Source organism: Cetorhinus maximus, chromosome 5 (assembly GCF_964194155.1).
Source record: "Cetorhinus maximus chromosome 5, sCetMax3.hap1.1, whole genome shotgun sequence".
Classification (NCBI taxonomy): domain Eukaryota; kingdom Metazoa; phylum Chordata; class Chondrichthyes; order Lamniformes; family Cetorhinidae; genus Cetorhinus; species Cetorhinus maximus.
Genome location: NC_135883.1, coordinates 166,811,079 through 166,824,125, shown reverse-complemented (window position 1 = coordinate 166,824,125; position 13,047 = coordinate 166,811,079). Strand labels below are relative to the sequence as shown.

Sequence of the window (13,047 nt, the reverse complement as noted above, 5' to 3'; positions counted from 1 at the left end):
ATCTCAGCACCCAACTCGACACAACACGCACACTAACACCCAACTCGACACAACACGCACACCAACACCCAACTCCACACAACACGCAACTCAGCACCCAACTCGACACAACACACATCTCAGCACCCAACTCGACACAACACACACACAGAGTCCAACTCGACGCAACACGCATGCTAGCACCCGTGACACAACACGCACACCAGCACCCAACTTGACACAACACATCACGCACCCAACTCGACACAACATGTAAGCTGGCACCCAACTCAATACGACACGCACCCAGCTCGTCACCCACCCAACTCCACACAGCACGTCACCCACCCAACTCCGCACAGCACGTCACCCACCCAACTCCGCACAGCACGTCACCCACCCAACTCCGCACAGCACGTCACCCACCCAACTCCGCACAGCACGTCACCCACCCAACTCCGCACAGCACGTCACCCACCCAACTCCTCACAGCACGTCACCCACCCAACTCCGCACAGCACGTCACCCACCCAACTCCTCACAGCACGTCACCCACCCAACTCCGCACAGCACGTCACCCACCCAACTCCGCACAGCACGTCACCCACCCAACTCCGCACAGCACGTCACCCACCCAACTCCGCACAGCACGTCACCCACCCAACTCCGCACAGCACGTCACCCACCCAACTCCGCACAGCACGTCACCCACCCAACTCCGCACAGCACGTCACCCACCCAACTCCACACAGCATGCACGCACGCAACTTGACACAGCACGCACCCAACTCTACACAGCACATCATACACCCAACTCCGCACAGCACATCACCCACCCAACTCCGCACAGCATGCACGCACCCAACTCTACACAGCACATCATACACCCAACTTGACAAACACGCAAACACCCAAAACACATACGCACCCAACTCAGCACAACACTCATGCCAGAACCCAAATAGACACATATGTGCACCCAAACACACATAAACACACCCAAATGCACACATCCAAATGCACACATATATGCACCAAAACACACAGCCAAATGCGCACACATATGCTCCCAAATGTGCACACGTACACAGTCAAAGACACACGTGTGTACCCCCAAAAACGCAGTCTCTCACAAGTAGGCAACCATGCAGATACGTTTGCAAGGGGATACATACATGCTTGCACAGTAAAACACATGTACATATGCATGCGCTCGCTCGCGCGCGCGCACGCACACACACACACACACTCCCTCCCCACACCGAGCAGCTGGGCTTGTGGCTCAGTGGCAGAGTGTCAGAGTCCAGATCAGAAGATTGTGTTGAAATCAGGTCAGTCTCCTGGTGTTGTGCTGCAGTGGAAGCAGGGATTCCACTTCCATTAGACCTCCATTACAATACTGACAGCCGGTCACAATCGCTGGGAGCACAATGGGTAAACGTTTATCGAAAGAGCATTTTATTCTTTTTGAATACAGCGAGATGTCTCCGGACACAGTACTGTGTTTACATACGCAAACTTTCCAGAGCTCTGGAAACAAAGAAAACAAAACAGAATCCAACACAACAAAAAAGAAATAACAATAAGGATTTCTCTTTTCGTAAAAAGTCTTTCACCATGTAAATCAGACCAAAACCTGGCGTGTTGGACTGTGGGTGTAACAACTGGCTGCACTCTGACACATCATGTTCCTTTTACTGAAACATGTCAATCATTTAGTACTTTGTGAAAAAAATATCTTAAAAAACATACACACCCCTCCCCCCCGCCTTGCGTGATACAAACTCATACACATAAAACTTCAATACAATTTTACAAGTGTTTTTTTTTCTCATCTTCTCTGTAATACATAAATACTGAATTAACACCTATAAAAATAAACTCTCTCTTTCAAAGGCATTTTATAAAAGTAGTGGCCGCTTCCTATGAAAACGCCTCCCTTCATAGCACCAAATACAAAAAGCTGCTGCTTGTAGGTGGGCCTGAAGTCGAGGGGACCGTGGCAATTAGATAGGTCAGGAGTCAGGGGGCATTCATGAGAGGGCCATGAGCTGGGAATATGAGAGGGTGCGGAGGGTGGGGAAGCAGAGGGCAACCCCAAAAGGCTGATTGGACAGAGTCCATGTGAACAGGGGTCTCCGCAGGCCCAGGGAGGGAGGGAGATGGTGGGATTAGATAGTTGGGGATGATTGGGAGGGGGAGGGAAGTGGGCTCCAATCAGCAGCCCAGGATGGAGAGTGATCTACCTTCTCCCCCTCCATAGGGAGATAGTTGATTCAGGTGAAGACAAATGAGTAATTTTTCAAAATCTCTCCCTCTCCGATTTGAATTGGTTACCTTTGTGCTGACAAAGGCTAGACTGACTGTTAGGCAACCAGACCAAGGGCGGCTGGAAACACATTGCCACTTGCAGTGCTTCAGACAGCCGGTAACAAGCCACGTATCAGAGTCCCTGCCGAAGATCAGAGCAAGTCTATCTAACCCAGTGCATTGATCGGGTAGCAGACTCCCCCACTCAGTACCAGTACCTTCCGATATCAGTGTGACTGTCATGTACCCATATGTGGCCATTCACAGCACAACAGATTTCACAAGGGCCCAAGTGAAATTTGAAATGTGTGCACTGTGGTGGAGATGGGAACAGTTCAGCGTTTACAGCAATCACGTGTGACCCTGTCCAAACCTGCTCTCTTTGCAACAGTCAGGACCTGCAACTCTGCTCACTCACTGCCCCAGTCAGGGCACTGGATAGGGATCAGGATCAGTAACTCTGCTCACTCACTCCCCCAGTCAGGGCACTGGATACAGAGCAGGGTCAGTAACTCTGCTCACTCACTCCCCCAGTCAGGGCACTGGATACAGAGCAGGGTCAGTAACTCTGCTCACTCACTCCCCCAGTCAGGGCACTGGATACAGAGCAGGATCAGTAACTCTGCTCACTCACTCCCCCAGTCAGGGCACTGGATACAGATCAGGATCAGTAACTCTGCTCACTCACTCCCCCAGTCAGGGCACTGGATACAGATCAGGATCAGTAACTCTGCTCACTCACTGCCCCAGTCAGGGCACTGGATACAGATCAGGGTCAGTAACTCTGCTCACTCCCCCCTCACTCACTCCTGAGGTCAGGAGACTGGATAGAGATCAGGACCTCTGCTCACTCACTCCCCTGTCACTCTCTCCAGAGGTCAGGGCACTCTATAAAGATCAGGATCAGGATCAGGGAGTCTGATCACTTCCCCTGTGGGTGGGGTATATCTGGCCCTGTCCAACACGGTCCCTGTGGATGGGGTATAGATCCATCTGATGGTGAAAGGCCACCGTGTGTCTTGCTGATTAAAACAGAATTTTCTCCAGAGTGTTTGAGTGGCTGATTCTCAGAGTGTTTGAGGGGCTGATGTTCAGTCTGGTTTACATGGGGCTCAAAGCCAAGGCAACACTGATGAATGAAGGAATTCTAGTCGGCTGGAATTGTTGGTGTCGGTGCAGACTCGATGGGCCGAAGGACCTCTTCTGCACTGCGATATTCTGTGATACTAAAGGGTCATATGGAATGCTCCCACAATATAAACCCATTTTCTATTCCTCTTTAACCCCATCACCTTCCCTCCTGCCCAAGTACAGATTCACTGAGATAAGATTATCCAAAATGCCATTCTGAGCCGTGTGTGTAACCAGACAACTGGATTTTGAGATCAGGTCATGGACGGCATAGCCAATCCCAATCCAGATCTGAGCCAAAGGGGGACGACCCAGCCTATCCTGATCCAGATCTGAGCCAAAGGGGGACGACCCAGCCAATCCTGATCCAGATCTGAGCCAAAGGGGGACGACCTAGCCAATCCCAATCCAGATCTGAGCCAAAGGGGGACGACCCAGCCAATCCCGATCCAGATCTGAGCCAAAGGGGGCGACCCAGCCAATCCCGATCCTGATCTGAGCCAAAGGGGGACGACCCAGCCAATCCCGATCCAGATCTGAGCCAAAGGGGGCGACCCAGCCAATCCCGATCCAGATCTGAGCCGAAATGGGGAGACCCAGCCAATCCTGATCCAGATCTGAGCCGAAAGGGGGACGACCCAGCCAATCCTGATCCAGATCTGAGCCGAAAGGGGACGACCCAGCCAATCCCGATCCTGATCTGAGCCAAAGGGGGACGACCCAGCCAATCCTGATCCAGATCTGAGCCAAAGGGGGCAACCCAGCCAATCCTGATCCAGATCTGAGACGAAAGGGGGCGACCCAACCAATCCCGATCCAGATCTGAGCCAAAGGGGGACGACCCAGCCAATCCCGATCCAGATCTGAGCCAAAGGGGGACGACTCAGCCAATCCCGATCCTGATCTCAGGCAAAATGGGGATGACCCAGCCAATCCCGATCCTGATCTCAGGCAAAATGGGGACGACTCAGCCAATCCCGATCCTGATCTCAGGCAAAATGGGGACGACCCAGCCAATCCCGATCCTGATCTCAGGCAAAATGGGGACGACCCAGCCAATCCCGATCCTGATCTCAGGCAAAATGGGGACGACCCAGCCAATCCTGATCCTGATCTCAGGCAAAATGGGGACGACCCAGCCAATCCTGATCCTGATCTCAGGCAAAATGGGGACGACCCAGCCAATCCCGATCCTGATCTCAGGCAAAATGGGGACGACCCAGCCAATCCTGATCCTGATCTCAGGCAAAATGGGGACGACTCAGCCAATCCCGATCCTGATCTCAGGCAAAATGGGGACGACCCAGCCAATCCTGATCCTGATCTCAGGCAAAATGGGGACGACCCAACCAATCCCGATCCTGATCTGAGCCGAAAGGGGACGACCCAGCCAATCCTGTTCCAGATCTCAGGCAAAATGGGGACGACCCAGCCAATCCCGATCCTGATCTCAGGCAAAATGGGGACGACCCAGCCAATCCTGATCCAGATCTGAGCCGAAAGGGGGTGACCCAGCCAATCCCGATCCAGATCTGAGCCGAAAGGGGACGACCCAGCCAATCCCGATCCTGCTCTCAGGCAAAACGGGGACGACCCAGCCAATCCCGATCCTGATCTCAGGCAAATGGTGGACGACCCAGCCAATCCCGATCCCGCTCTCAGGCAAATGGTGGACGACCCAGCCAATCCTGATCTCAGGAAAAATGGGGATGACCCAGCCAATCCTGATCCAGATCTGAGCCGAAAGGGGGTGACCCAGCCAATCCCGATCCAGATCTGAGCCGAAAGGGGACGACCCAGCCAATCCCGATCCTGCTCTCAGGCAAAACGGGGACGACCCAGCCAATCCCGATCCTGATCTCAGGCAAATGGTGGACGACCCAGCCAATCCCGATCCCGCTCTCAGGCAAATGGTGGACGACCCAGCCAATCCTGATCTCAGGAAAAATGGGGATGACCCAGCCAATCCTGATCCTGCTCTCAGGCAAAATGGGGACGACACAGCCAATCCCGATCCTGTTCTCAGGCAAATGATGGACGACCCAGCCAATCCCGATCATGTATAGGTGCAGTTTCCAGTCTGAGCTGGGGTCACTGGATAACAATCAGGAGCAGAAACTTCAACCTAATTTTTGCTCCCTAGTGCAGGGCTGTGAGGTCACTTACGGTGTTCCCTCCCCCCAAAGGCCACACAGATCAAATAAATCAGCGCAAACTGCGAATCGAGATTCATATCGTCCTCATTAAAAAGCACATTCTAAATACTTAACACTAGGTGCGTGTATATGTACCATACATATATGTGCATTATATATATGTATATATAAATAAAATTCACACATATATATGTGTATATATAATATATATTTATACATATATAACATATATGTGCGTGTGTATTTTATATACACATTATACACACATGTATGACACACACCTGCAACAATTTGTTTTCAGCACAAACATAATTACAGAGGAACTGTTGGAGAAATCGAGGTGGAAATTAATGCCATGATATCCTGCAACTTTCAAAACAAAATCAAAGCACAGAGGTCACCTAAGGTTCAAGCCAGCGTTCCGCTTTTCCAAGCTCCTGTGTTTGTCCACATGCACCTTACCCTGTCCCTCCCCCAACCCCATTCCAAGCGCCAGGGCTAAAAACAGAGCAATTACAAAACCAGACACATCTGTAAGAAAGTGTTGGCGGTGACTTTGATCTCCAAGAGAAAGGCAGAAGAGTGAATTCATGTATTTACAGAGCTCCCACAAGAGTGTTCGTTTTTGGCTGGAGTATGAAATGGGTCCACAGCGTGCAAATCGCTTAGAATTGTGTAAAAGATAAACCTTAGGCAGTCGGTAATTTCACATTAATTTAGAAAAAAGCTCCATCCGTTCTTTCTGAATAAAACAGGGGCTGAGGGATAGGGGAGACAAAAAATAAATAAATATGGCAGTCAGTTTCTATTTTTAAATAGATGTTGCTTCTCTCAGTTCCTGGCTTATGAATGGTCAATCGTTCTGTGCCAGCTTGCTGCTGTGTGCGCTTTCCAGGCCGCTCACCTGAAGCTCGGTCAGACTACCAGTGCCAGACTGCTGCCCAATCACCGCCATCTGTGAAGACAAGAGGGCCAAAGAGTCACAGCCGGATCGGCGCTGGACACAGGGTCACCGCCCCACCCCACACAACCCCCGCTCGGACCTGGACACAGGGTCACCCGCCCCCCCCACACACAACCCCTGCTCGGACCTGGACACAGGGTCACCCCCAACCCCACAACCCCCGCTCAATACCGGACACAGGGTCACCCCCAACCCCCGCTCGATACTGGACACAGGGTCACCCCCAACCCCACAATCCCCGCTCGATACCGGACACAGGGTCACCCCCAACCCCACAACCCCTGGTCGATACCGGACACAGGGTCACACCCAACCCCACGCAACCCCCGCTCGATACCGGACACAGGGTCACCCCCAACTCCGCAACCCCCGCTCGATACCGGACACAGGGTCACCCCAAACTCCGCAACCCCCGCTCGATACCGGACACAGGGTCACCCCCAACCCCGCAAGATACCGGACACAGGGTAACCCCCAACCCCACAACCCCCTCTCGATACCGGACACAGGGTCACCCCCAACCCCACAACACCCGCTCGATACCGGACACAGGGTCACCCCCAACCCCACAACGCCCGCTCGATACCGGACACAGGGTCACACCCAACCCCACAACCCCCGCTCGGACCTGGACACAGGGTCACCCCACAACCACCACCTCCCCCCCAACCCCCTCACCCCCACCACCCGCTCGGTGCTGGACGCAGGGTCGCCCCCTCCCCCCACACACAACCCCCGCTCGATACCGGACACAGGGTCACACCCAACCCCACAACCCCCGCTCGATACCGGACACAGGGTCACCCCCCCCACAACCCGCTCACCCCCCGCTCGGTGCTGGACGCAGGGTCACCCCCTCGCCCCCCCACAACCCCTGCTCGGTGCCGAACACGGGGACACCCCAATCCCCCTCCCCCGGTTAACGCGAGACACCGCGTTCCCCCAATCCCCCTCCCCCAGTTAATGCGAGACACTGTGTTCCCCCAATCCCCCTCCCCCAGTTAATGCGAGACACTGTGAAGACCCGTTAACCTATCTCCTAAAGACCTGGCTTTGATTTTAAAATTTATGTCCCCCTGCTCAAGACTCTCCCAATAGCAGAAAAAATTTCTCTCTCTTCCCTATCAATTCCTCTTGAAACCCCTAAAAACCCCAATCAAATCACAGCTGAACCTTCCAAATATCACAGAATACAGGCCTAGTTTATGTAACCTTTCCTCATTATCTAACCTTTGGAGACTGGGTAATGTTTTGTTCAGTTCATACTGCACACCTTCCAAGGCTAATATATCCTTCCTACGATGCAGTGCCTAGAACTGCTCACAGTTCTCCAGATATGGCCTAAACAGGGATTTGCACAGCTGTGGGAATCTGATGATGGTCATCAACCTGAAACTTTAACTTCACTTCTCTCTACAGAAGAAGTTACGATAAACTGAAAAGTAGACATAAATAATATAATCCAGACTAAGATACGGCAGAGCAGGTGTGTGTATAGACATGGGAGTTTGTTGGTAGTGAGACTATCCAGAGCATTAAACAAGAAATCATTGGAGCCTGTAACAAAAGAAATGTAACAATTGTAGGGGACTTCAATCTTCATATAGACTGAGACAATCAAATTGGCAACAGTGATCTAGAAGATGAGTTTGTGGAATGTTTTCGTGACTGTTTCTTGGAGCGATACATTGTGGAACTGACGAGATCTAAGATAGCTTTATCCCTAGCATTGTGGTAATGAAGCAGGATTAATTAGTAATGCCGCATTAAAAGATCCACTAGGAAATAGTGATCATAATACCATTGAATTCCAAGTTTGAAAGTGACATACTCCAATCGCAAACAAGAATCTTAAACTTAAAGTCAATTCTATAGGTGCGAGGGGAGAACAGGTTAAGATTAATTGGGTAGATAGACTGAATGGTATGGAGGTAAATGAGTAAAGGGAAACATTTAAAGAAACAAATGTTCAACAAAACTACATTCCATTGAACACAAAGGAAGATGGTTGTGGTTGTTGGAGGTCAGTCATCTCAGCTCCAGGACATCACTGCAGGAGTTCCTCAGGATAGTGTCCTCGGCCCAACCATCTTCAGCTGCTTCATTAATCACCTTCCTTCCATCATAAGGTCAGAAGTGGGGATGTTCACTGATGATTGCACAATGTTCAGCACCATTCACAACTCCTCAGATACTGAAGCAGTCCATGTCCAAATGCAGCAAGACCTAGACAATATCCAGGCTTGGGCTGACAAGTGGCAAGTAACATTCGCGCCACACAAGTGTCAGGCAATGACCATCTCCAACAAGAGAGAATCTAACCATCGCCCTTTGACATTCAATGGCATTCCCATCACTGAATCCCCCACTAGCAACATCCTGGGGTTACCATTGACCAGAAACTGAACTGGACTAGCCATATACATAATGTGGCTACAAGAGCAGGTGAGAGGCGAGGAATCCTGCGATGAGTAACTCTCCTCCTGACTCCCCAAAGCCTGTGCACCATCTACAAGGTACAAGTCAGGAGTGTGATGGAATACTCCCCACTTGCCTGGATGAGTGCAGCTCCCACAACACTCAAGAAGCTTGACACCTTCCAGGACAAAGCAGTCCGCTTGATTGGCACCACATCCACAAACATTCACTCCCTCCATCACCGACGCACAGTAGCAGCAGTGAGTACCATCTACAAGATGCACTGCAGGAATTCACCAAGGCTCCTTAGGCAGCACCTTCCAAACCCATGACCACTCCCATCTAGAAGGACAAGGGCAGCAGATAGATGGGGACCCCACCATCTGGCAGGTCTGCTCCAAGTCACTCACCATCCTGACTTGGAGATATATGTCCATTCCTTCACTGTCGCTAGGTCAAAATCCTGGAACTCCCTCGCGAACAGCACTGTGGATGCATCTAAACCACATGGACTGCAGCGGTTCAAGAAGGCAGCTCATCACCACCTTCTCAAGGGCAACTAGGGATGGGCAAAAAAATGCTGGTCCAGCCAGCAAAGTCCACATCCCATAAATGAATAAAAAAAAGACATGCCTATGTGAACTGGTTGCCATGGGGACCGGGGGCCTATTGAAACTCTCAAGTGCAACTTTCACACCTGAACACAAAGGCAGAAGCAGCCTTGTGCAGACTTACAGACTCAGTCAGTCAGACTCAGAGATCCTGGAGACAGATGATGCTGGGTGAAGATGCAGAAAAACTATTGGTGTGAGAACAGAGTGTTGGTGCGAATGAACTCCCGTTTAAAAAGGTGGACCTTGTAGAGACCGAGAAGTCACAGCCTTAGTACTGGAAGGCCATTCGGGTATGTTCGGGAGAGCTGAATGAAGGGAGTTTTAAAAGAACTCTGGAAGAGTTGCTCCAGTGTTAGAGAGAAAGTCTGTTGAAACGCTGGGAGGGATTTGGGGGTTTGAAAACAAGGCCAAGGTTCTGCTGGGAATGTGGTGTAATATATAATCATGGCATAGGATTATCAGTCATGTTAAGAAGCCAACAAGGAATGCCTATTCTCTCACTTAGAGTTTTACTTGCCTCCTAACGAATGTTAAATTGATGTTTATTTTAGTTTGTTTTGTTATATTAAAAGTCTTAAAAAATGTGAAATCTTGTCAGGTGATCTTTTGAGTTAGTCACTGGGAATTCTCTTTTCCAAAGTGATCGGTTTCTACATGACTCACAAGGAAGAGTGCACAGAGGAAGAGAGTATTAATCATTCAAAAACAAGCAAAAAGGAAGAAAGTAGAATGACAGGAACTGTGCTTTAAGTACTACAGGTAAAGGGAAAACTAAAAAAAGGAAAGTGATTAAAACAGGAGAGAGAGAAATAGGAAACATTTTAATGCAGAAGGGAAGGTCAAGATGTTTGGCCCAAATAAGCCTTCTTTAAACAAGCACAAGGAGTATAAGAAACTAACTGAATGAATTGAAGACACATACTTAACTTGGAGGGTATGGTATGGTAGCCATTACTGCAAGACACTCAAGACTGGGAATGAAGTATATCAAGTTTTTTATTTATTCATTCACAGGGTGTGGGCTTTGCTGGCTGGGCCAGCATTTATTGTCCATCTCTAGTTGCCCTTGAGAAGGTGGTGGTGAGTTGCCTTCTTGAACAGCTGCAGTCCATGTGGTGTGGGTGCATCCACAGTGCTGTTAGGAAGGGAGTTCCAGGATTTTGACCCAGCGACAGAGAAGGAACGGCAATATATTTCCAAGTCAGGATGGTGAGTGACTTGGAGGGGAACTTCCAGCTGGTGGTGTTCCCATTTATCTGCTGCCCTTGTCCTTCTAGATGGTAGCAGTTGTAGATTTGTCAGGTTATAATGTCTACAGGAAGGACAGGAAAAATGGTAGAAGAGGAGGAGGAGGAGTCTTAGTGAAGAAGAAGGATGAAATCACTTCAGTGGTAAGACAGGATATAACAAGGTAAAGCAGGCAGTGGAGATATGGATAGAAAATGATTTAGTGGGAGTTGTGTATAGGATCGCTGGTTGTAGGTGCAAGGTGATAGATTATATAAACGCAATGATTTATAGACAAGTGCGTAGCAAAGGCAGAGTGGTTGTAATGTGGATTTTAACTTTCCTACAGATTAGGTTGAGCAGACATGTCAGAAAGGCAGTGAATTTCTTGCATGTGTTTTGAGAGAGTTTTCTGCAAACAATATGTCCAAGTATTCGTTGCATAAAAAGGGTCCTGTATGAAATCTAAATATCGCTGCACTAGTGGAGTATTGTGAGGGGCAGTAAAAAGTTAATTCTGCCCTCAAATATTCCCCAACACCAACAGCATCAGCATGGCCTTTTCTCTGTCATATTCCACACGATGGAAAATGTTGGGCTATGAACCCATGCGTTTCAAATCCATCTCACACACAACCCACACATACTGAAATCATTCAGCACGATCTTTAATCCAGGTCACAGGAGTTAATGCTCAGGGGCAATTCCTGTTTAAAGATCAATGATACCAGGCAATATATATCTGTCTCTGAGGGAGGGAGGGGTTAGAGATACCAGGCAATATATATCTGTCTGTCTGAGGGAGAGAGAGGTCAGAGATACCAGACAATATATATCTGTCTCTGAGGGAGGGAGGGGTCAGAGATACCAGACAATATATATCATCAGTCTGTTGGAGGGAGGGGTCAGAGATACCCGACAATATATATCTGTCTCTCTGAGGGAGGAAGAAGTCAGAGATACCAGACAATATATATCTGTCTCTGAGGGAGGGAGGGGTCAGAGATACCCGACAATATATATCTGTCTCTGAGGGAGGGAGGGGTCAGAGATACCAGACAATATATATCTGTCTCTGAGGGAGGAAGAAGTCAGAGATACCAGACAATATATATCTGTCTCTGAGGGAGGGAGGGTTAGGGATGCCTGACAATATATATCTGTCCCTGAGGGAGGGAGGGGTCAGAGATACCCGACAATATATATCTGTCTCTCTGAGGGAGGGAGAGGTCAGGGAGACCAGACAATATATATCTGTCTCCCTGAGGAAGGGAGAGGTCAGAGATACCAGACAATATATATCTGTCTCTCTGAGGGAGGGAGAAGTCAGAGATACCAGACAATATATATCTGTCTCTCTGAGGGAGGGAGAGGTCAGAGATACCAGACAATATATATCTGTCTCCCTGAGGAAGGGAGAGGTCAGAGATACCAGACAATATATATCTGTCTCCCTGAGGGAGGGAGGGGTCAGGGATACCAGACAATATATATCTGTCTCTCTGAGGGAGTGAGAGGTCAGAGATACCAGACAATATATATCTGTCTCTGAGGGAGGGAGGGTTAGGGATGCCTGACAATATATATCTGTCCCTGAGGGAGGGAGGGGTCAGAGATACCCGACAATATATATCTGTCTCTCTGAGGGAGGGAGAGGTCAGGGAGACCAGACAATATATATCTGTCTCCCTGAGGAAGGGAGAGGTCAGAGATACCAGACAGTATATATCTGTCTCTCTGAGGGAGGGAGAAGTCAGAGATACCAGACAATATATATCTGTCTCTCTGAGGGAGGGAGAGGTCAGAGATACCAGACAATATATATCTGTCTCTGAGGGAGGGAGGGGTCAGAGATACCAGACAATATATATCTGTCTCTGAGGGAGAGAGAGGTCAGAGATACCAGACAATATATATCTGTCTCTGAGGGAGTGAGAGGTCAGAGATACCAGACAATATATATCTGTCTCCCTGAGAGGGGGAGGGGTCAGAGATACCAGACAATATATATCTGTCTCTCTGAGGGAGTGAGAGGTCAGAGATACCAGACAATATATATCTGTCTCCCTGAGAGGGGGAGGGGTCAGAGATACCAGACAATATATATCTGTCTCTCTGAGGGAGTGAGGGGTCAGAGATACCAGACAATATATATCTGTCTCTCTGAGGGAGAGAGAGGTCAGAGATACCAGGCAATATATATCTGTCTGAGGGAGTGAGGCGTCAGTGAGATACTAGGCCATAGCTT

General features: G+C 49.5%; 1 protein-coding gene and 1 long non-coding RNA gene across 5 annotated transcripts in view; both read right to left on the bottom strand.

Annotated features, from left to right (window-relative positions):
* Positions 1–1,416: 1,416 nt before the first annotated feature.
* Positions 1,417–3,097, bottom strand: LOC144681063 (uncharacterized). The gene is made up of 2 exons (XR_013576676.1): positions 2,725–3,097; positions 1,417–2,687 (listed from the first exon to the last, which is right to left on the bottom strand). It is a non-coding gene; the product is annotated as an uncharacterized LOC144681063 (long non-coding RNA).
* Positions 3,098–5,995: 2,898 nt separating this feature from the next.
* LOC144681078 (serum response factor-like) overlaps positions 5,996–13,047 on the bottom strand; it is a 123,874-nt gene continuing 116,822 nt past the window's right edge. For 3 of the 4 annotated variants that reach the window (XM_078542792.1, XM_078542791.1, XM_078542794.1), the window contains one exon: positions 5,996–6,531. Coding sequence is in view for 2 of the 4 variants with exons in the window: in XM_078542791.1 (XP_078398917.1) it covers positions 6,430–6,531 (102 nt within the window). In the remaining 2 variants the exon portion in view is untranslated. Of the gene's footprint in view, positions 6,532–10,803; positions 10,885–13,047 lie in introns of those variants that run through there. The other variant, XM_078542793.1, reaches the window with a different exon arrangement.